Consider the following 25,233-nt stretch of genomic DNA (forward strand, 5'->3'; position numbering starts at 1 on the left):
TAGCAAAGACTTAAAATCAACCCAAATGTCCATCAGTGACAGACTGGATTAAGAAAATGTGGCACATATACACCATGGAATACTACGCAGCCATGAAAAAGGATGAGTTTGTGTCCTTTGTAGGGACATGGATGCAGCTGGAAACCATCATTCTTAGCAAACTATCACAAGAACAGAAAACCAAACACCGCATGTTCTCACTCATAGGTGGGAACTGAACAATGAGATCACTTGGACTCGGGAAGGGGAACATCACACACCGGGGCCTATCATGGGGAGGGGGGAGGGGGGAGGGAATGCATTGGGAGTTATACCTGATGTAAATGACGAGTTGATGGGTGCTGATGAGTTGATGGTTGCAGCACACCAACATGGCACAAGTATACATATGTAACAAACCTGCACCTTATGCACATGTACCCTAGAACTCAAAGTATAATAATAATAAAATAATAATAATAATAATTTTTGTGTATCTTCCAAGTTGCTTTTAAGACATTTACATGCATATGTCTATATCCTTCCATATTTTGTAATTTTTAAATAGGCTATATATTTTGTACTCTCTTATTTTAATTTTTAAGTCTTACATATAAAAGTAATTCATGATTTCATTCTGATTGTTGAAGCATCATATTACACATAACACCATGTCCCCAATGACGACAACCTCAATTCAAAGGCCCTCTTTAAGGATAATCACTGTTAATGCTTTGAAGTACATCCTTCAAGATGTACACATATGATTCTGCAGAGTATTTAATATTATACATATTATTTGATAATAAATTTTAAATTGACATAAAATGTATACTGAATAGTATGTCACTTACCAATTTGATTTTATTAACATAATGCCTTGGAAAATTTTCCTTTGTTTGTTCATATATTTGACCTTATATGTTTAGCTCTTGTATATAATGCTGTAGAATAAATAGACAATTTTTGGAATTTTAAAAATTCTCCCATTAATGAACATTTATATTATTTTGTATTTTCACTACAGTAAGCCTGAATATCCCTGTACATGCTTCTTTGAGTAGACCTGTGAGTATTATTCTAGGGTAAATGCTGAGAAGTGGAATTATTTTTTCATTTTATACTTTGATAAATAATTTTAATTTTAAAATGACTTTAACAATTTGGATTTCTTTGTAAGTGTCCGTCCATATGTACTACTTCTTTCACCAAACCTGATATTATTAAATTTTAAAAAGTTATGGATGAAAAATATTGTATTTATTTCTGATTAATTATGGAGTTGATTATCTGCTCATATGTTGATTAGTGATTTATATTTCCTCTTCTGTAAATTTCCTGTTACTATTCTTTGCTCCCTTTTATTCTTTGTGTTTTCTTACCGGCTTATAGGAGTCCTTTCTATTTCCCCGATTACTAATGAGTTTGAGTATTTTAAAAATATATTCATTAGTGATTTGTGTTTCTTCTTTCAGGAATTACTTGTTCTTATTCTTTGCTCATTTATTTTTGCTTTTAGGTTCTTTTTCTTATTGATTTATAGTTCTTTATATATTCCAGATATTAATTATCTGACTGGCATAGGATACCAAAGACCAGCCCGTCTTAATGTATCAGTTAGTGCGCCAGAGCTTTCCCATGGGATCAGTCTGAAGCTAGTGTCCAGTTTTTGACCACATCTTGGCTTAGCTTCTTCTCCACTTATCCCCAGTGTCCCCATCTTATTAGCCTTTCTTTCTTTAATCAGCTTGACATGTTAGAACAAGAATTCCTTACTCAGGCTCTACTTCTAGGAAACCTATCCTGGATCTGTGATGACTTTTTCTTTAAATCAGTGTTTTAAAACCAAGCCAATTCTCCAATGGAAGATATAAAAAAATGCAACTGCTCTGTACTAATAAACATATACTTTCAGATGTGTGCTATCCTCTTTAAAGTTGTATATTTGTTGTACTGACATTGCCACTGCTCAACAAATTTATTCAGACTCCGAGAGAGTCTTTGAATGTTCATAATATTGTCAGTTCTTTGCTCCCTGTCTGAACTATTTTGTTGACAGTGAACAATTATTCAGTCATGTGCAGTCAAAGTGATCAATGTGTCAAATATTTTGGGTCAAAAGCAAGGAAGGTATGGCTAAATGAAATTATTTGTAACAGACAGGTTTAAAAATGTTTGTAATATTGGTTCCATCCCTATTTATTCAGTGATATAAGGTAGAGGTACTAATTCGAGCCTCATTAGCATGTGGATACTGAAACCTCTGATGCTTTTTCCATACTTTTTGGGATTGGCTCAGAAAGTAACAGTACTAGTCTAGGAATAGACAGAGTTAGAACTTACAGCAGAAAAGGTGGGGGAAAGTTATACGCTAAGGAAAACATCTTTGCTCTAAAACAGCGCAAACATGGTTAATTGATTATGATACATAAATTATTGAGCGTCGGTCATGTACTAGACCCTGTTCTAAGTGCTTTATTGCATTAACTTTTTTGCTTTTCTGAAAAATTTTTCAAGGCAGATGCTACTGTGATCCCCAAGAAGCAGCTCAGGCTCAAGGAGGTTACGCCATTTATTTAAGTCACACTAAAGTCACACAGCTCTTAAATGTAGTGCTGAATTTAAACCCAGCTATTCTTGTATCAGAGTCTGAATTCTTAACAGTTATGCATTCACTGTGTCTAAACCTTAGTACATGCAACTGTAGGATTCTTTAAGCATAAATGTGCCTCTTATTATTTACTTAAGCCTGGGTCATATGCTTTTACACTTCTTTCTTCTTTTACCACTAACTTCTTTGTATGTCTGACCAGAGCCCATCTTTCTCTATTTCTCTTTTCTCTCTGTTTCTTCTGGTCATTAAAGAATCAAGATCATATCTGGCTGAGTATCAAGATTACATATACAAATGTGTAACTTATGTCTTTCTAAATATTTATCATCATCCCTTAATTAATCCAAATAATTCATCTGCTTTCCTAAATCCTGCTAGAATAATTTCTTTCTAATGTGTTCTTCTTTCTTTTTGTAGCTGTTCCCATTGTCATGCTACTTGCACACCACTCACCCTCTTTCTCTTTTTATCTGGAGGACTGATTTATACAAATCTAATCAGAGACAATCTATCTTTGCTTATATACCATGTTTTGTGTCAGTTCATTTTTAGGAGTGACCCAAAGACAGACATTTCTTATATAAGCAATTATTTGTTTTGGTTATTTTGTGTATTTGTTGAGAACAACTTAGTGTACTCAATATGGCTAAATTATATACGAATTCAATAAATTGTTAATTAAACATATGTAATCAATTATGTGATTTCTGGCTTTTTCTACCTTAGGCTGACAATTTCATTCTCTTTTCTGTGACTGATCACCCACTTGGTCCCGATTAGCCATCCTTTTAACGTGTCTCATATTCTCCTCACTGACCTTACTGGCAGAAGTGGCCTTTGTCAGCGTTGTGGGAATCATTTAGCTGTTAAAAATGCCTCCGTTATTTTCCCATTTATTTAAGGGCAAACAGCAAAAACATTTTGGAAATGCATGGAGAGATAAACTGAAAAAGTGTTGAGATGTAGATAGCATGGTCTTTCTAGTAGAAAGAGCCTGGACTGCAAGAATCTTCACAAGTGCGAGCCCTGTTTATATCTGGGTTAAATGATATAATTAGGTAAGATTGGGAAGTTACTTCAAGCTGATATCCTACTTATTTTGGTAAAAATTGATCAATGTCCTTTGATATGTTTACATGTTATTAATTTTCTGCCATCATTTTCTTAATGTTAAAATTATTACCTAGGAAATATTTATTTCTTTCATGGATCTTCTTTTATTTTCACCAAGTACAATGGAAGATTTTCTTTTTAATATGGTCATTTAGGCTCTACCAGATTATTTTCTGAATGTTTTTCTGGGAAAGAATAGAGCTGGGAACAGATTTAACTTATGCAGCATTCCCCTAAACATTTCAAATATTGATCATTTGTTTTCAAATGCCAATAAAAATATAAATTTAGGGAATTTGATTATAAGAGGTCAGAGTACTGATCTCACATTATATACATCTCTTCAATATTGTTTTAGGTGATTTTTAATAGACTGGTTGTGACACACATTTTGTTAGGTAGATGATTTTCATAACTACTCTAAGAGCTGCACCACCATCTACCTCTTGCTTGAATATATTTCAACAGAAAAGGCAGAGCTGTATATCTACTCTGTGCCAAGCAGTGGGTTAGTGTCCTTGTGATGTAATATCTTCTCATTCTTAAAACACTCTATAAAGTAATTATTATTGATGTTCCAGTTTATAGTATCAGTAAGTGGTAGTACTTGCATTTAAGTGCCAATTACACGTGTATGTAAGAGGTATATAAGAGAGACAAAGAATACTTAGGATTACCTCAGATATGAGACCAGGTGACATGTCATCATCTATGACTCATAATGAAAAAATATGAGGGGTGTACAAATTCTAGGAAAATATTTGAAAAGCAATGAGAAAGAAGAAAAGCGAAGGTAATTTTGCTTTCTTTTTACCTGTACAGACAGATAGACCTATTTAAGTATATGGTAGTCAGCTTCCAAGATGATACAGCTCTGAAACCCTACAGGACTGTTTTATGCTGTTGGTTAATTTATGCATTTGGAATCACAAAAGAAATAGTTTTTTTTTTTTTTTTTTTTGAGACAGGGTCTTGTTCTGTCACCCAGGCTAGAGTGCAATGGTGCGATTGTGGTTTACTGCAGCATTGACCTCCAAGGCTCAAGGGATCCTCCCACCTCAACCTTCCAGGTAGCTGGGACAACAGGTGTGTGCCACCATACCTAGTTAATTAATTTTTTTAAGAGATCGGCTCTCCCTATGTTGCTCAGGCTGGTCTCCAACCCCTGGGCTCAAGCTGTCCTCCTACTTTAGCCTCCTAAAGTGTTGGGATTGACAGGCATGAACCACTGCACCCAGACAGTAATTTTTAAAATGTCTTAATTATGTAATATATTTTACTTTTAGTCCAACTTTAAGTAGGTAACATATTAATGATCCATGTCCAAATTATGAATCATTTAACTAGAATTCATATCTTCTTCAACCATATCAAATAAGAAATTTGACTCTAAGTTTATTTAGAATAGATCCTCCTATAATGTGGTACTCTGTTAAGGGTAATGATTGTGTTTGCTAAGGTTGTAGAGGTCACTGAATAGAGTACTGTACCTTCTGGAAGCCTTTTGTTAAATCCTGGTGCTAAAGAACAAAAGTACTATTTCTTCAGGTTGCCATTGTAAATTTCTAAGCGATCAAACTGAGTTTTACTTCTAATAGGGCCCATATACATTTGTATAGTAGTGTTATCTTCAAGTTAATATCACCTTTTGTTTATTTACATATCATTAAATTTATAATAAAAAACTTATGTAACAAATTTGTTTTTTCAAAATAAAATAACGTTTATGGTAGTAAAGACCCCTAGATAATGGATGGGTCTAGTTCAACCTTCATATTTTTAAGACCTATTATTATGAAAGTGACTATGATTTCTGAATCGAGAAATATTAGATAAGAATTGAGAAAAGATGTTTATTTTATCCAATTTGGAAACTTATAAAAATGTATACAGTGTTTGCTAAGGGATTAAAGGTAACTGTTATAAAAACATTGTAGTAAAAAGAAATAAAATTAGCAGTTATGATGTTGTTGCATTTATCTTTAGTGAATAATTGAAGTTGCTGTGATGACATATTATTTCATGAAACTTATTCAGCATTATGTTTTCATGTTTTCAACTGTTTATTAGCAAATTTCAGATTATTGAACTTTTAAAGTTTGGAAGCCTTTTAATAAATATGAATCTCTAAAAGTTGTAATTTAGCATAATTACCCTCAGGATTATAAGATTTATTCATGTCAGTGAGACAGAAAATATGTTTATGTAGGTTTGAAATCCTGAAGTGTTGAAGTTAAAACATAGAAATCTGTGTACTCTATAGGTACAAATTGCATATTTTCTCAGGCACTGGGTATCAAATTAAGGAGAAGTGGTTTTTGTCATTAAGACAAAATAGTAACTTGAGATAAATAGATGCTTACTATGTAAGCTAATACTTGAGGAAATGTAAAGGAGGAGTACCATTTGCAGGATGGGAGACAGTGGGAATGGGTTGTCAGGTAGGGAAAGAGTGTCAGGGATGGCAACTTGGAAGGGGCAATGTTTTGGAAGTGGTTCACATATAGTTTGATTTAAATTCAAATTCATATGGAGAAAAGGGAACTCTTGCACACTGTTGGTGGGGATGTAAATTAGCACAGCCTCTGTGGAACACAGTATGGAGGTTCCTCCAAAACTAAAGTAGGAGGCTTTTGCCATGTTGGAGTTACAGGAAGGGCATCCCAAGCTGGTGGACCTAAATCTCCAAAGGTCTTGAAGGTGAAAGTGATCAGAAAATGGCAGTCATGACCAAGTGCAGTGGCTCATGCCTGGGCTCCCAACACTTTGGGACACCAAGGCAGGAGGATTGTTTGAGGCCAGGAGTTTGAGATCAGCCTGTGCAACATAGCAAGACTCTGTATCTATGAAACTTTTTTTTAAAGTTAATTGGGCATGATGCTGTATGCCTGTAGTCCCAGCTACTTGGGAGGCTGAGGTAGAAGGATAGCTTGAGCACATGAATTTGAGGCTGCAGTTAGCTATGTTCTCTCCACTGCATTCTAGCCTGGGTGACAGAGCAAGACCTTGTCTCCAAAAACAAAACAAAACAAAACAAAAAACAAAGAAAGAAAGAAAAGGAAAAGGAAAGAAAGATAAGAAAATGACAGTCATCAGTGTAAATGGATCATGAAGTGTGAGGAGAAGAGCAATGAATCTGCAAATGTAGACAGCATCCAAGCCTTAAAGAGCTTTCCTAAAGAATATGGATAATCCTGATCTATAGTCTATTTTCTCCTTATTTAGCTGTGAAGCTCTCAAGGGAAATATGAGTTCATGTTAAAAATAAAAGACATGTGAAGAATATTTATCTCTAGTAGATTTGTATCTACTCCAGGTTATTCAATAATGTGCAGATACCTTTTGGTATCTATGATGTTTTTACTTAAAGAAATTAGGACAAACATATCACTGACCTTAATAGATTATTTGTGCCCAGTGGAAGTCTGGTGGTTTTCATTAAGTATTTAAGAGCAAGAGTGATTATAAAATTGTTTAAAATTTTTTTTTTCGTTAGTTAGATCCTTTGAATACTTGCTAAAGAGATATGGGACTGATTCTTTTACTTTTAATGCTGCTCCAAATGTAGAAAATACTTCAAAAATGGCCAATAAATATTTAATATACATAAATTTTGAGTATTTCAGTAATGATGGTTGATATCTTGACATTCAGGCATTGAAGGCTATAGGTTCACAACCAGCTGCAAATCATTATGGTTGATTATGTTCTAATTAGAGAAAAATTGTTCAATAGGCATTGAATGGAAATAAATGTTGCATGTAACTGAAAAAAATCATGGCTGTGAATGATGTTAGTTGAAACATTTTAAAGAATATAGTCATGAAAACATGTATTATTCATTGTATACACTTTGGAAAATCTAAGCTGTGAGGAAAATCACACATTTTTATTTGTGAACAATTTTAAGAGCTAAAATGTATGTTTATGTTTTAGGTTTTCTTCAAGCAAAGCCTTACAAGAATACTGAAATGTTTTGGGAGTGGTTCACATATAGTTTGATTTAAATTCAAATTCATATGGAGAAAAGGGAACTCTTGCACACTGTTGGTGGGGATGTAAATTAGCACAGCCTCTGTGGAACACAGTATGGAGGTTCCTCCAAAACTAAAGATAGAACTATCATATGATCCAGCAATCCTACTTCTGGGTATATAGCCAAACAATTGAAATCAGTATGTCAAAGAGATATCTGTACTCCTGTGCTTATTGCATCATTATTCATGATAGCCAAGATATACAACAAACCTAAGTGTACATCTGTGGATGAATGGATTAAGAAAATGTGGTTTATATATATAATGAAATGCTATTCAGCCTAAAAAAGAAATTCTGTCACATGTCACAACATGGATAAACCTGGAGGACATTATGCTCAATGAAATAACCTAGACACAGACAGACAAATATTGCATGATCTCCCTTATATATGGAATCTAAATCATTAAACTCATAGAAGTAGAAAGTAGAATGGTTACCAGAGACCGGGATGGTAAGACCGGGGGCTGGGGTGTTGGGGCCAGGGGAATGGGGAAATAATGTTCAGAGGGTACAGAGTTTCAGTTAGACAGGAGAAATAAGTTTTAGAGATTGATTACACAGCATGGTGACTATAGGTAATAATAATGTACTGCATATTTCAAAATGGATAAAGGAGTACATTTTAAATGCTGTCACTACAAAAAATGGTATGTATATGAGGTGATAGGTATGTTAATTTGCTTAATTATTTTATAATATAAACACATATCAAGAATCACATTATACCTCATAAGTATATACAATTGTCATCTGTGAATTAAAAATAAAATCAAGTTTTAAAATTAAAGTCATTGACTGTAGTGAAAAATCATCCACTAAAAATCTTATAATACAAATATGTCAGATTTTATGTTGTTTGGAGAAAAATATTAAATAGTTATGAATGAATATCTAAAAGCAAATATTCATCATTTTTGTCACATACTTGTTCAAGGAAATGAAAGTATTTTACTTGATCAATTCTCATATTTACAAGGATGATAAAATAGAGGATTTTAAATTTTGTATAGTATTAATTTTTAGTCAGGTAGTTTTGGTTGTAGAAACTAAGAAAATGAAACAGAGTCTGATTCAATTTACAAAGGGAGAGGGTGCATTACAGTTGAAGGATTAAGCAAAACTCATAAATAAAATAGCATCCAAATCAGGTACAGTTTAAAAATCAGTGAAAAATGGTGGTCACTAGAATAACAATATTTGCTGTACAAGTTTGAATCCCTGACGTAGAAACATAGCAGGGCCTTCATTCAGCAGTAGGAGTTCATGACTAATTAGTGAATGTAATATGTACCATGCTGATTATAAGCTTACCCCGTAGTTAGATAAGGCTTGGTTTTTTATTCCTGTTTTGCCAGGTGTTGGCTGAATGACATTACACAAGTTGCTTTTCTGTTGTAAAATGTTCATAGTCTTATTACCTATTTCTAGAAATACAAGGTGTGAAAGAGATAATCTGTTGGGAAGTACCTGGTACATCGAAGTTGATGAGTTGTAGCTGCCACCTCTCCTCACCCTTGTCCTTCTCCTCCTTTATCTTCTCCATTGATACCCTGAATATACTGACATTAATATGGTTCATAAATTTTCTATGCTTCTGATTCTCTCAGTATGTATTCTCACTTCTCTCAACGTTACCAACTGTCTTAGTTTTTATTCAAGCATTTTCTTCAACTGACACCTGTGGTTCTCTCATAAGTTTAACTTGGTTGTAACCCTACGTTATATCCTTGTGATTTAGTTTCTTCTTCCAATGGCCTGCTTATCTCTCAGCTTCCCAAATCAAACTTGTGGTGGGGTCGGGGGAAGGGGGAGGGATGGCAATAAGAGAAATACCTATTGTAAATGACGAGTTAATGGGTGCAGCACACCAACATGGCACATGAATACATATGTAACAAACCTGCATATTGTGCACATACCCTAGAACTTAAAGTATAATTTAAAAAAGAGAGAGAGAAAAAAAGAGAGAGAAAAAAAAGTCTATAGCAATTGGTTTTTCTTTGAGTGCTGATTGTGGTGTCAGGCTATACCATTGTCTTGTTTATGATTCTGTTGAGCTCCCATCAGGAACTTGTTGAATCATGTGGTATAAAATGAAAATACTTCTAGTGGTCTCTGACAAGACTCATGGTGGTGCATTTACCCAGACAGAAATTATTATGTCTGTCACGTGCCTACTGCATCTAAAAAAAACATAAAAAGTTAAGAATAAACAGTTTACTAAAATTATGGAACAGGTATAAGTAGTAAGTCTGGGTCTTAAATACCTGGTGTCTCCAAAGCCAACACTCTTGAATAAACTTTAAATATTTTTGTTAATCTTAAAATGTTTGCATCACTATAAAATATCAGTACAAGTTATTGGATCATTTTTACTACTTATAAATTCAAAAACGTTTATTAGGTATCAGATTTTTGTTATTGATTGTTTTAGTATAAACCAAATTCTATTTCGTGTCTTGAAAAACAGTATTTTGTTTTAAAATGTATTATTTGTACTTGAATTCTATTGACTTGTTCTTTTTGTTTTAACCTTTCTCAGGCTGCTAAGTTGGCTTTCACAGTGCAAGCCTTGGAGTCCCAATGGGGGACTCAGGATCAAGACGATCTACCCTGGTCTCCCGGTTGCCAATATTCAGAAGAAGTATTAGCAGAAGACATGATTCTCTTCCTTCTTCACCTTCTTCCAGTAATACAGTTGGTGTCCACAGTTCCTCTCCTTCCAGCACTAACTCAAGCTCAGGTAGCACAGGTAAACGGAGGAGCATATTCCGTACTCCTTCCATTAGCTTCCACCATAAGAAGGGGAGTGAGCCTAAGCAAGAACCTACCAACCAGAACCTTAGTATTTCAAATGGTGCTCAACCTGGTCACAGCAATATGCAGAAACTGAGTTTGGAAGAACATATTAAGACCAGGGGAAGACATTCTGTTGGTTTTAGTAGTTCACGAAATAAGAAGATAACAAGATCTTTGACAGAGGACTTTGAAAGGGAAAAAGAGCACTCAACTAACAAGAATGTCTTTATAAATTGTCTAAGTTCCGGCAAAAGTGAAGGGGATGATTCTGGTTTCACAGAAGACCAAACTCGCCGTTCTGTTAAGCAGTCAACAAGGAAGCTACTCCCTAAATCTTTTTCATCTCACTATAAATTTTCTAAGCCAGTTCTACAGAGCCAATCTATTTCACTGGTACAGCAGTCTGAATTCTCATTGGAAGTTGCACAGTACCAAGAGAGAGAACCTGTGTTAGTAAGAGCTTCGCCATCCTGCTCTGTGGATGTAACGGAACGGGCAGGAAGCTCTTTACAATCTCCTTTGCTTTCTGCTGATCTTACCACAGCTCAGACACCTTCAGAATTTTTAGCCTTGACTGAAGATTCTGTGTCTGAAACGGATGCATTTTCTAAAAGTGGAAGCATGGCATCCCACTGTGACAACTTTGGCCACAATGATTCTACCTCTCAGATGTCTCTCAATCCTGCTGCTGTTACAAAGACAACAATAGAACTTATGGGAACTGTCCCCTGTGCAATTATGTCTCCCGGGAAATATAGGTTAGAGGGTCAATGTAGCACTGAATCTAATTCCTTACCAGAAACCTCTGCTGCTAATCAGAAGGAAGTGTTATTACAAATTGCTGAACTACCTGCTACAAGTGTGAGACACTCAGAGAGTAACCTACCAGCACATACTGAAAGAGAAGAAAATATAGGGTTACAAAATAGTGAAACAATGTTGGGGACAGACTCCCCAAGGAAACTTGGATTTTATGAGCAACATAAAGCAATAGCTGAACATGTTAAAGGGATCCATCCTATTTCAGATTCAAAGATAATACCTACTTCTGGTGATCATCATATTTTTAACAAAACGTCATATGGATATGAAGCAAATCCTGCCAAAGGTATGCTGATTTTCTTTGTGTAACAAATGATATGAATTGATTTTCATTATACTTTATTCAGTTTTCTTATTCCATCTCATAAATGGAAACCACATTTTTCTTGTTTTTCACTTTCAAAATGGTTTCCTATTTATAATTTGTGTTAAATGTTTCCGCTGCTTGATTTTAAACTTACATCAATTGTATTATGCTGAAAATGTAATTCAGCAATATTATTCATTTTTTCTTGGTTATGTTATCCATAACTAAGAAGCAGCCTCTTAGTTATGGTGCTTATTGGAGCACCTTCAGAAGAAAGTGAAAGGAAACTAATTCTGTTTGCAATGTGGATTTCTCCAAAGTAAAGACTGTCTTTTATAGAGTTTGTTATAGAGGCATTGGTATTTCTTATTTAGTGAAATTGATATATTCCAGCTAAAATCACTATAAAATTTGTATAATTTAACATTATTTCCTTTGTTAACTAAGCTTTCATTATTAAATAGGATCTGTGTTTCAATATAAATAATTCCTATCTCTAGATACAAAAACAGAATTGTAAGCTTAAAAATAACCTATCTTTGGAAGCTGAAGACAGGTTTCAACCCTGCCTCTGACATTAACTCTGCAATTTTGGACACATTCTCTTTAGTTTAAAAAAACTGGTAGTATATATGAATTACTCTAATATGGCTACAGAAAATTTTGTTTTTTTAACATGAAATTCAGTTCAAGAAAATTATTGAAAAATACCACCGCTGGGCTGTCTTAGACATATTTTAATTCCTTTTTCTCTGCTATCATTAATGCTACTACTACCACTACTACTACTACTACTAATTTCCCCAAATTTGGAGGTGATTATGTCCTAGATATTACTTTATATACATTAATTAAAATGATTGAAATTGCTACTATTATTATAAGCTATTTTGCAGGCAAGAAAATGGGAGCAAAGGTAAATTGTGTATCGGCAATCACAAAACTAGTAATTCATTTATTGGGATACAAATCCTATGAGGTAGGCTCCTATGTTTCCCATTTTACAAATGTGAGAACAGAGGCTAAAGAATCATACAGCTGGTAAGTAGTGCAGTCAAATTACAACTCTGAATCCAAAGCTCTGGCTCTCCATAACTATGCTTTACTACATGTCATGACTTAAAATACGAAATAAAATTTATATAACATAATGTCACAAGTAATAGGATTATATAGTTCATCCATAAACATGAAATTTTAAAGTTTTAAATACAAGACTTAATTTTCCAGCTGTCTTAATACTTTTCCCATTTGATACAAGATCACTTTTATGCACCTGACCATGTTTTGTCCATTTTTTGAACTTTGTATTCTTGTCTGTGGTCTTGGCTTTAGTCATATATGCGTAGCTTCTTTTCCTGTAATACAATCATGAGAATATGATAATGATGATGATATTAATGATGGTTACCCTTTTGTACAATTAATATGTGCCCAAAAATGTACTAAGAAAATTGAATGCACTATTTTATATAGTCCTTATAAAAATTTTGCGTGTCATATTAATAACTAAGATTTATAATACGTTAAATAACTGTATAGGGTCACATTGTTAGCAAATGATGGACTTGATATTGAAAGTCATGAAGTTTTTAAATTATATCAAAAAGGGATAGAAATGTAATTATCCTGACATATCTAATTCTTATTTAGTAATGATGACTTTCCTCAAAGCCTAATTGAATACTGTGTGTGTTTCTCTCTCTGGAAATTAAAGAATGACCAATTATCTTGGAGACTATTAATATGTTGATTCAGATCCTAATTGTAACAGAATAACACATTAATTTTGCTGATTTGATAATGTGTTGGCTATTCTTGAATAAATAAGCTGGTAATGTCAACAAGGACAGTATACTATCCTTTAGTTTGTGAAAATATTTGTGTTCTATTTATAAGGATTTTATAATTTTGAAGTTTAAAGTTTTAAAAACAGCTAAGTAAATGCATTTTATCCAATAAACATTTGCTGTAGACACTAACCTTCATAATGCTAAATTTAGTTTGTATTTTGTATGAAACATTTAAGCCAGTACTTGATACACATCTAAGTGTATTAGGTGTACAATCATATCAGAACTAACAATAAAATGTTGAGTTATCTGACAATTTAACTTGTATTCATTGGCTTAAAAAGTTATTTTAAAAGAACTGCTATGTATTGGACTAATAGATTCTGGACAGTCTTTAAACTAGTAGATGAGGCTAATTAGAACAATTTATTCATTTACTCATTCATTCATTCAGCAAATATTTATGGTTTTAACACTATATTGGGCAGTAGGTATGTAGCAGTACACAAAATAGGCCTAGATCCCTGCCTGCCTGAGGCTTACTTTCTACCGGGGATACTCAGTTAACATGCTATTTATATCAGATGGTGATAACTGCTGAGGGTAAGTTTAAAGCAGAATAAAGGCTTAGGAAGCAGAGGTGGAATTGCAGTTTGCATTTTTAAATGTGAGTGGGATGATACCCAAGGTAACATATTGGTAAAGGTTTGAAGGAACTTAAAGAATATGTCATATAGATATTTGAGAGAAATATATTAGTGCAAGGTTGTGGGTCAAAGGCTGTGTGGGGCTGGAGCATGCTGGTGATGTACCAGAGCAGCAGGTGTCCAGTGTAGCAGGAGCAGAGTGATGGAGGGGAGAGCAGGACATGAGGTTACAGAGGTGAGCAGGTGAACAGGGTGCCCCTCCTGTCCCTGGTTTGTGGACAGAAAGAGCAGTCATATAGGTCGTATTATGAAGAATATGTTATGCCATTTGGAAAACATCACCTTTTATCTAGAAGAGTGGTGGTGATGGCTCTCATTTATGTTTTAAGTATATGATTCTGGCTACCATGTGGAATGTAGTTTGTGTTGGGGGTGGAGAGGCAGATGGGAGTAGGCAGAGGCAGGAGAATTGTAGCAAATATTGCAGTAACCAAACAAGCATAGATTGGATTTGGTCCAGGGTCTTAGAAAGAGAGGTAGAAGGAATCAGATTCTGTATACAGTTTGAAGGAAATAAGGACAGGGTTTGTTTATGTGATTAATGTGAGCTATGAAGCAACCAAGGATGACTCCAAAAGTTTTGGGCTTTGAAGAGATAACATGATTAAGTGAACTAAACTGATGCTATATATGTAAAAGTTTTCTCATGATAGAGAAGCTTTGAATAACACTAAGAGTTTTCCGCGATCTCTCAGTGGGACATTTGTCTCAGTGGGACATTTGTAAAAAGTACATTTAGGGCCGGGCGCGGTGGCTCAAGCCTGTAATCCCAGCACTTTGGGAGGCCGAGACGGGTGGATCACGAGGTCAGGAGATCGAGACCATCCTGGCTAACACGGTGAAACCCCGCCTCTACAAAGAAATACAAAAAACTAGCCGGGCGAGGTGGCCGCGCCTGTGGTCCCAGCTACTCGGGAGGCTGAGGCCGGAGAATGGCGTGAACCTGGGAGGCGGAGCTTGCAGTGAGCTGAGATCCGGCCACTGCACTCCAGCCTGGGCTACAGAGCGAGACTCCGTCTCAAAAAAAAAAAAAAAAAAAAAGTACATTTAAATATTTACGTTCATTTTTATTTATTTTCCTTTCCATAGTTCTTGCCAGTAGTCTCAGTCCATTTCGTGAAGGAAGATTTATAGAGAGGAGACTGCGATCCTCGTCAGAAGGCACTGCAGGGAGTAGCAGAATGATTTTGAAACCAAAAGATGGAAATATAGAAGAAGTTAATAGTTTAAGAAAGCAAAGAGCAGGTTCTTCATCTTCAAAAATGAACAGTTTGGTAAGTATATACATACATCTGTCTCTAATAGAATAATACCGTCTGTATCTGGTATGTTCATGCCTCTTGCCGAATGAACACAGACTACAGGATAAACACCTCATATTTGAAGGGAAAATTTGTTTCCATAGTTGACATTACAAGTCAGAGAAACAAATTTTTCGTCTAGGTCAGGATGGAGGTCACCATGACAGCTGTCTTTAGTTCCTGTCTTCCTTGCTTCCATGGAAAGTTTGACATTCTTTATTCTAGAACAAGACCCTTGAATACAGAAACTAGGAAAAATGCTGAACATGAGGATCTCCTTTGACACCATTATTTCGCATCCTCTCTCCACCATATAGCCCTCTAGAAAATACCCTTTTGTAAATCACACTGACTCCGGTACCACTCTTAGTCCCTAGTAGACCCTAACCTCACTGTACTCCTGCAGTGCCCTTCCACAAAGGGTGAGGAGTTGGTGTGAAGCTTATGAGGACCAATGTGAAATGCCCATCCAATGCTTGCATACATTGGAGGTAATCAAGATGCCCTATTCCTGGTCCAAATTGTAGAACCTGCTTTTAGTATGAGGGTGGAGGTGGGGTGTATAGGGAGAGGCATGGTCTGAGTTTTTATGTGTGAACTAGGGTGTCACAGAGGCATTAGTATGAAGCTCCCTCATAGTATGAGACAGACTCAGGGATGGGAAGAGATGAGGGGTGAACTGCAGCTTTGGGTCCATGTGGCCTCAGGTTTCACAAGTATTAGAGTGTGATTGCCTTTTGGAGATCACTTTGCTCACCTTCGCACAGATGTGTCCTTTTTCAGCAGAGTATTTAACATCTATTGTCTAAAATGTTCCTTTAAAGTAATCTTTCTACCTACCTATCCATGTATATATGTGAAAAATGCTCAAAAATTAATCACTTATGATATGTCTATTATTTTATGTAATTGGGTTTCAAATGAAAATATTAGGTAATTGAAATCTGATAATTATTTTGTGAAGAAGCCTTAAGTTAGTAAGGTAACATTGTGTGATAGCAAAATCACTGTGCTTGATGTTAGAGGTTTTAATCATTTTTTTCTGGTGTGGCCATTTCTTAATCCTGGGCAAATTTGTAACCACAAAATAGCAAATGATAATAGGCATCTTGTTTCCATTACACTAAAAAATGACTATGTGAGTGTGTGTTTACATTTTTACATATGGAAATATATATTTCATGCTTCATTTTGTTCTTTTGTGCATTGGCTATTGTATTATTATTGTTGCAATGGATATTTTTGATCTAAGTATGAAAATTTGTTAAAAAAGATTTCCAGTTGATGCACCATTAAAAGTTAGGACTAATGAAGTATTACAAAACATTTATCATCACAACATTTTCACTATTTCTTCATGGAGAGGTATTTATATTAATAGGGGTACACTATTCAACTTTGAAAGTTGTGCCTTTTACATATTCTCTCATATCTCATGTGTTTTTCATACTGCATTTAATTTAAATAATTCTAGTTTGAGACCAGCCTAGGCAAAGTATCGAGAACTCGTCTCTAAAAAAAAATTTAATAATTAGCTAGAAGTGGTGGCTTACACCTGTAGTCCCAGCTACTCAGAAGGCTGATGTGAGAGGATCACTTGGGTCCAGGAGTTGGAGGCTGCAGTGAGTTATTGCGACCCTGCACTTCAGCCTGGGCAACAGAGTGAGACCTGGTCTCAATAAAATAAATAAATACATACATACATAAGTAAATAAAATGTAAAAAGTGCTTATAATATCACAAAGTCACTCTTCTCAGGTTTAGGTTTTTGTTTTTTTTTTTTTTTTTTGAGACAGAGACTTGCTCTGTCGCCCAGGCTGGAGTGCACTGGCGCGATCTTGGTTCACTGCAACCTCCACCTCCCAGGTTCAAGCAATTCTCCTGCCTCAGCCTCCTGAGTAGCTGGGATTACAGGCACCCGCCACCATGCCCGGCTAATTTTTGTATTTTTAGTAGAGATGGGGTTTCACCATGTTGGCCAGGCTGGTTTTAAACTCCTGACCTCAAGTGATCCACCCGCCTCAGCCTCCCAGAGTGCTGGGATTACAAGCGTGGGCCACTGCGCCCAGCCCTCAGATCCACTTTTAAGATTTAAAACTTAAGAAACAAAAGAAGTGGTTTTGTTTGAGGGCCTTATATTTAAGTTTTTAAAAGTGTGCCTGTAGTAGTATAGTTTTCCCACTAGATGGCAGGAAGACACCACTGCCATGGTGGTGGACAGTCTATCAGGGTTGGAACAAAAACTTAAAATATTGTACATGTTCATTGGATTTACAGATGAAAATTACTGAATTAAATACTGAAACTTTTGAAATTCCTAAAGAGAACTACCAAAAACTACTTCATGATCTTACCATCTTCCTTTGGATTTCACAAGTTATGTCTCATCTTTCAGTTACTTTACAGTTTATTAATTTTTTAATTTTCATTTTTAGTTTTTTAAGGCAGAGCCTCGCTCTGTCACCCAGGCTGGAGTGCAGTGGTGTAATCTTGGCTCACTGCAACCTCCCCTCCCTGGTTCAAGTGATTCTTGTGACTCAGCCTCCTGAGTAGCTGGGACCACAAGTGTGTGCTACTATGCCAGGCTAATCTTTGTATTTTTAGTAGAGATGTGGTTTCACCATGTTGGCCTGACTGGTCTTGAACTCCTGACCTCAGGTGATCCACTGACATCACCTCCCAAAGTGCTGGGATTATAGGTGTGAGCCACCATGCCTGGCCAGTTGCTTTACACTTAATTAATTTAAAACGCATGAAATATGTTTTTTACTTGTAGCACTGTAAGGAAGAAATGGTAGGGATTATTTAGTTCTAGATACATGTGAAACAAGTGACATATATTTGGAAAATTGTAGCTCTATGTGTGAAAAGTGACACATTTCTATATTCCTCTTCCAAAATTAAGCAACTGCATGTATTTAAGAATGCATCCATGGTTCAGTTATTTTATTTTAAAGCAAATATAATAGAAACATATGTTTTTAATGCTTGTTTGAACCAAGGGACTACTTTTAATGCCTGACACGTCTTATCACATCCAGTCCTCACAACAGTACTATAAATTAAATGATACTGTAGTGATGAAATTTTGCAAAAGAGGAAAATAAGGCACTGAGAAGATAAGCGGCTTGCCTAAAATGACATAGCTCATAAACGGCAGAGATAGGATCTGGATTTGATCCTTTCTAAGTTCAAATCCTACAATCTTTTGGGAAAATGTATTAGATTTAAAATTAATTTGAGCCATTTTTCAATTGTTTGCATCAATTTGGTGTAATAAAATTAAAACATTTAAAGCAGTCTAAACTTGCTTGCTCTAAGTCTAGGCTGCAGCATTCTATAAGAGATACAAAAGAGGAAAATAGAAACAATATTTAGTGCTTAATCTGAACTTAAAATGCGGTCATGTTTCTTGAAATGCTCATGAATAGTATCTATGTCCTTACTGGGAGATATCCCATCAAAAAGGAACTTTGTCACAAAAGAGGATATTCATACTTGGGAGTTTTGTAATACTTCATGAGTCCTAATTTTTAATGTTAGCATTAATGCAGACCTTCACGTAGTTCATGGAGATTTCAATTTTCGTAATAAAATATGGCTCTATTTATTAAGATGCTGAGCATTTCCTGAATGACCAAAGATATTACCTAATGGATTAGATATAGTTAGATATACCACGGTTCTATTGTTTTTATGTATTTCTAGGGTATTTCAGTCTAGAAGGGAAAGGACAGGATGTATGAACTCTTCAAACATCAAATGCCGAGAGCAAATTGGGATTTGCTTAGGTTTATTAAAAGAAACCAAAGTAAATTTGGAACAATTTGATAAGTGTTCACATTTATTATATTTTTTCAAACCACTTTATAGTATTTTTCCAATTTTTCTCTAATGAGTAACTTTCTGAATACCTTCCTTGGGATTGTCCAAAAAATTTAAAATGCCATTCTAGAAAAAAGTTAAAGAACTTATTTCTTTAAAGAACTTACTTCAGGAACTTTCTCTCCAGATTATGGTATATAAATATATAAATGTAAGGATTTGTCATGGGTTCTCCAACGGCTTTACACAGTGAATTCTAATTCTAAGTATTTTGAAGATTACTCTCTAGAAAAGTTAATGCGAGAGTAGATTCATATATAATGAACAATACAAAAGACCTGGTACCATTAAAGGAAGGAAAAATGCCTAAGTGGATGAGTCAGGGTAAACTTGGCTAAGTGATAAAAAATACCGCTGGGCGTGGTGGCTCAAGCCTGTAGTCCCAGCACTTTGGGAGGCCGAGGCAGGGGAATCACTTGAGGTCAGGAGTTCGAGACCAGCCTGGCCAAGATGGTGAAACCCTGTCTCTATTTGTATTTTGTAAAAATATAAAAATTAGCTAGCCATGGTGGTGGGTGACTGTAATCCCAGCTTCTCAGGAGGCTGAGGCAGGAGAATGGCCTGAACCTGGGACTTGGAGATTGCAGTGAGCCAAGATCACACCACTGCACTCCAGCTTGAATGACAAAGTGAGACTCCCTCTCAAAAAAAAAGAATAAGTAAATAAATAAAATAAATAAAAAATAACTTCCAAATCTAGCAACTCTATATAATATGGATTTCTTTCTCACTTAGGCTACATGGTTATTGTGGAAGGCAGGGTTCTGTTCAGTGTCTCCTCCTGTATTCAGGCTATTGAAGCAGCTAACTTTGCAAACATTGCCTTTCACCATGGCAAAAAAGAAAGAGATCTCTGGAGGTCCCTGTAATAAAATACTTTGAATTGTGAGAATCACTTTACTTCTGCTCACAACTCATTGGTCAGATCTAATCATATGGCCCAAACTAGAAACAAAAGCAGCCAAGAAGAATAATCACTTTCCTGTATCTAGAGGTGGAGACTCAGGTTTGGTGAGCACTTAATGACTATCATATTCCCAAATATTTTGTTGTATCCAAGTTCTTTTAATTAACCTAGATTTACTGCTTGCCTCCTCTTTCCCTTTTGTCAAAAGACATTTAATGGGCCCTGACTTTGTGCTGGTCTTTGTGGTTGAAAAGATGAAAACATCTCTGAAATTGAAGAATTCATATATATTACAGGTTTTGTTCTTTAGAATATTCTCTCTTTCTTAAAGGCCTTGAGATGTGTATCTTAAGTGAACTAAGTTTACTTTTTTCCTTGACTCAAGGAATCTTTACTATTTTTGTAAGTATTTATTTTCATTGCAACAAGCCGTTGGTTTTGAAAGTTGTATTGTCTTCAGATTCCTCAGCAAATGCGTTTGCAAAGTTGCCCTGTACTGTTTGTGCTAAGTGATTCACACAACTTTCATTTATGGCCAGTTTTACTCTGACACAGCATGTTTTCTTTCATTTAGCATCCTGCTCCTTTTATGTGGAAACTGTGAATGACACAGTAAAAACATAACTATAGGACTTTGGTAGAAGAACAAATCAGATTTATATTTGATTAATAAGAAGTAGTTACTTGCAGATCATTAACATCTCATATCATTTTAATTTTTTGGTATGTTGAACTGCAGAATTTAGTTATTGATAATAGTAGAATAATATATAAGACTAATTGTACCCTATTTGAGATAGCCAAGCACTTTACTGTTCATTTACTTTTCTTCTGGGGCCTGCTGTTTTCTCATATGTAAGCTTATTCTTTCTTCATTATAATTCTTCATTCATTAAAGCATTCACAGTTTCTTATAATAAATATTTATTGACAATCTGCTCCGAAGAATCAAAGATGAAAGAGACAGTACTTGAGGATTTTTGAGTTCCCAAAGGGAGACATAAGGTTAAACATTATCTTGCCAATACAACTGCTTTAACCATTTTGACCATCTTTAAGTTCAGAATGGGTGGGGCATTCTTGATTTGGATTGTGAGCATCGAAATAAAAAATTAAGAACATTTAAAATGGGCACATGAACTCCCGTTTCTCTGAAACGGGAAATTGCCTTATTTCACACAGTCAATGACACTGTTAAATATATGCATAAGTTTCTTGTGTCCTTTGTTCATTTCTCTAACTGAGACCCAGCTGTGAGTGCTGAGCAGGTATGCTGAAAGAAAGTTGGGACAGTAAAGAAGAACATACAAAATGAATCTCGTGATTAATATTAAAAATAAAAATCAGTCTCAAAACACCCCACTTGTGCAATCCACCGAGCAAAAGAATCCTACTGGCCCCGTTTGGTATATGCACCTTCACACTTCTGTTTCATGGCATGAAAGTTGTTTGAGCTTGAAATTAAAAACAAGACAGGCTGGGCGCGGTGGCTCATGCCTGTAATCCCAGCAATTTGGGAGGCCAAGGTGGGCGGGTCATGAAGTTAGGAGATCAAGAACATCCTGGCTCACACGGTGAAACCCCGTGTCTATTAAAAATACAAAAAATAAGCCGGGCGTAGTGGTGGGCGCCTATATTCCCAGCTACTCGAGAGGCTGAGGCAGGAGAATCTCATGAATGTGGGAAACAGAGGTTGCAGTGAGCCGAGATCGCACCACTGCACTCCAGCCTGGGCAACAGAGAAAGACTCTGTCTCAAAAAAAAAGCAAAGAAGACAAATGATAATTAGAAGATCTGATTTTGAAAATTTCTCTTCTTAATCTTGAAATTCTGAATGAAACTTTGCAGTATGTAAAATGTTAGGGCTTTGGGGAATTAAAATAACTATTGCAGTTTTTAGTGTAACTGATGGTTAATAGAATTAAAGCAAATATTGCATGGTTACAGGGACATCTAATAAAAATGGAAGCCATTAATATTTTTAAGGAAATGGAGCCACATGAATCATTCTCCTCAATTCTTATAAATTTTAAGGAAGAAAATCACAAGTATCACTCATGAAACATGAAATTACATTTGTTGATAACTGGCATAAATTTTAGATTAACAGCCCTAATCCTTTATGCTTTTATTTGTTTTTCCAGTTACTAATCATATTTTCCTTTCAGTACCCTTCTAAATTGTATCATGCATATAACACTCACCACATAGTTATTTGACTGTGTCTCATTTTACCTTAAAGATTTCAGTCTTTTAAATGGAAGGAACTGTGTATATACTGGCATTTCTTACAGTCATTAATATAGCACCTGGTGCAAAAATAGGCATCTAATAAATATGAATAAATTAAAGGTAAAATTTCTGGTTAAATAATGATATATGTTTATATAGATGTGAATTAAGGCTCCTAGTAACAAGAATTGTGTGTGGTGCGCTTATGCGCAATTTTGACATTGTAATTTATTATACAAATACACAGATATTTCTTATGATGCACTGTCTGATAAAGCTCTTGCTTTTTCGACACTAAGTCCTTGATCGGGAAGGCCATACCAATTATGACATTGTTCCAGTGGAAACATAATTTATTTTAGGATTATCGGCCCTGTAGAATGGTTTCTAGGATTTTTTAAAATTATTTTATTTATTTATTTATTTATTTTTAATATACTTTGAGTTCCAGGGTACATGTGCACAACGTGCAGGTTTGTTACATATGTATACATGTGCCATGTTGGTGTGCTGCACCCACAATAGGCCCCGATGTGTGATGATCCCCTTCTTGTGTCCAAGTGATCTCATTGTTCAATTCCCACCTATGAGTGAGAACATGCAGTGTTTGGTTTTCGTTATTGTGATAGTTTGCTGAAAATGATGGTTTCCAGCTGCATCCATGTCCCTACAAAGGACAGGAACTCATCCTTTTTTGTGGTTGCATAGTGTTCCATGGTGTGTATGTGCCACATTTTCTTAATCTAGTCTGTCACTGAGGGACATTTGGGTTGATTCCAAGTCTTTGCTATTGTGAATAGTGCCACAATAAACATACGTGTGCATGTGTCTTTATAGCAGCATGATTTATAATCCTTTGGGTATATACCCAGTAATGGGATGGCTGGGTCAAATGGTATTTCTAGTTCTAGATCCTTGAGGAATCGCCACACTGTTTTCCACAATCGTTAAACTAGTTTACAGTCCCACCAACATGTAAAAGTGTTCCTATTTCTCCACATCCTCTCCAGCACCTGTTGTTTCCTGACCTTTTAATGATTGCCATTCTAACTGGTGTGAGATGGTATCTCATTGTGGTTTTGATTTGCATTTATCTGATGGTGAGTGATGATGAGCATATTTTCATGTGTCTGTTAGCTGTATAAATGTATTCTTTTGAGAAGTGTCTGTTCAAAAAAGAGCCCGCATTGCCAAGACAATCCTAAGCCAAAAGAACAAAGCTGGAGGCATCACGCTACCTGACTTCAAACTATACTACAAGGTTTCTAGGATTATATGAGTGCAATAGTTATGAACTGGCCATACAGTGAGGACAAGAAATAGTCAAATATTTGTGGTATTCATTAAACCCATTAAAATATAATATCTTGGTCACATATGGGTAAGGGAAGATTTTAAAAATCCCCTGCATATTTTATCTAGTCCAACTCACTTCATTTCTTATAAGCTTATAGATTCAGAGTTGCCTTTACAAGCAGGATTGAATAAAAATATTCCAATCATTTTTGTCTTTCTGAACTTTGAGATGAGTCATTTTCATTTAGAAGCTTTCACAATTTGTATGTTTGTTGGGCAAAATTAGGCATAGTCTATTATAGACTTAACTGACTTTTTAAATGATTTGAAGATCGGTTTGAGTAATGCTTAACACTTACATTTTTACCTCTGTGATAACATTATTAAACTTATTTTTTAAATTTTTAATTATTACTGTATAATAATTATACATAATAGGTGTATATATTTATGTGGTACATGTGATATTTTGATACAGGAATGCAATTTATATTAATACTAATCACATCAAGGTCATTGGGGTATCTATCACTTCAAGCATTTATCATTTGTTTCTGTTAGGAACATTCTAATTCCACTTTTTGTTATTTTAAAATATACAATAAATAATTTTTTGACTATAATTACCCTATTTTGCTATAAAGTACTAGATTTTATTCATTCTACATAACTATATTTTTGCATACATTAATGTCCTCCCACCCCCCCACTACTCTTTCCAGCTCCTGGTACCCATCATTCTATTCTGTATTTCTGTGACTTCAAATGTTTTAATTTTTAGCTCCTATATATGAATAAGAATAGGCAAAATTTATCTTTCCACACTTCGTTTATTTTATTTAAAATAATGTCCTGCAGTTTCATTCACGTTGTTGCAAATGACAGGATCTCATTTGCTTTTTATGGCTGAATAATATTCCATTATGTATGTGTACCACATTTTGTTTATCCTTTTGCTTGTTGATGGACACTTAAGTTGATTGCATTTCCTGGCTATTGTGAATAGTGCTGCAATAAACATGGGAATGCAGATATCTCATTGATACATTAATTTCTTTTTTTCGAGTGCATACCTAGCAGTGGGAAAGCTGGATCATATGATTGCTCTATTTTTAGTTTTTTGAGGAATCTCCAAAATGTTCTCCATAGTGGTTGTTCTACTTTACATTTTCATCAACAGTGTACAAGGGTTCCTTTTCTCCACATCCTGTTAGCATTTGTTATTTGCCTCTCTTTTGGATAAAATACATTTTTTATATACCTGTTGTCCATTTGCATGTCTTCTTTTGAGAAATGTCTCTTCAGATATTTTTACCTATTTTTAAATTGGATTGTTTAGTTTTCTTTTCTATTGAGTTGTTTTAGCTCCTTATATATTCTGAATATTAATACCTTGTCTGATAGATAGTTTGCAAATATTTTCTCCCCTTCTGTGGG

The 25,233-nt window shown here is 35.1% G+C and overlaps 1 protein-coding gene across 6 annotated transcripts in view; it reads left to right on the plus strand.

Annotated features, from left to right (window-relative positions):
• CCSER1 (coiled-coil serine rich protein 1) overlaps positions 1-25,233 on the plus strand; it is a 1,426,296-nt gene that overhangs the window by 154,856 nt on the left and 1,246,207 nt on the right. For all 6 annotated transcript variants that reach the window (XR_001902664.3, XM_017958858.3, XM_017958861.3 and 3 more), the window contains exons 2-3: positions 10,290-11,654; positions 15,265-15,449. Coding sequence is in view for 5 of the 6 variants with exons in the window: in XM_017958858.3 (XP_017814347.2) it covers positions 10,331-11,654; positions 15,265-15,449 (1,509 nt within the window). In the remaining variant the exon portion in view is untranslated. The remainder of the gene's footprint in view (positions 1-10,289; positions 11,655-15,264; positions 15,450-25,233) is intronic.

Source organism: Papio anubis, chromosome 3, assembly GCF_008728515.1.
Source record: "Papio anubis isolate 15944 chromosome 3, Panubis1.0, whole genome shotgun sequence".
Classification (NCBI taxonomy): domain Eukaryota; kingdom Metazoa; phylum Chordata; class Mammalia; order Primates; family Cercopithecidae; genus Papio; species Papio anubis.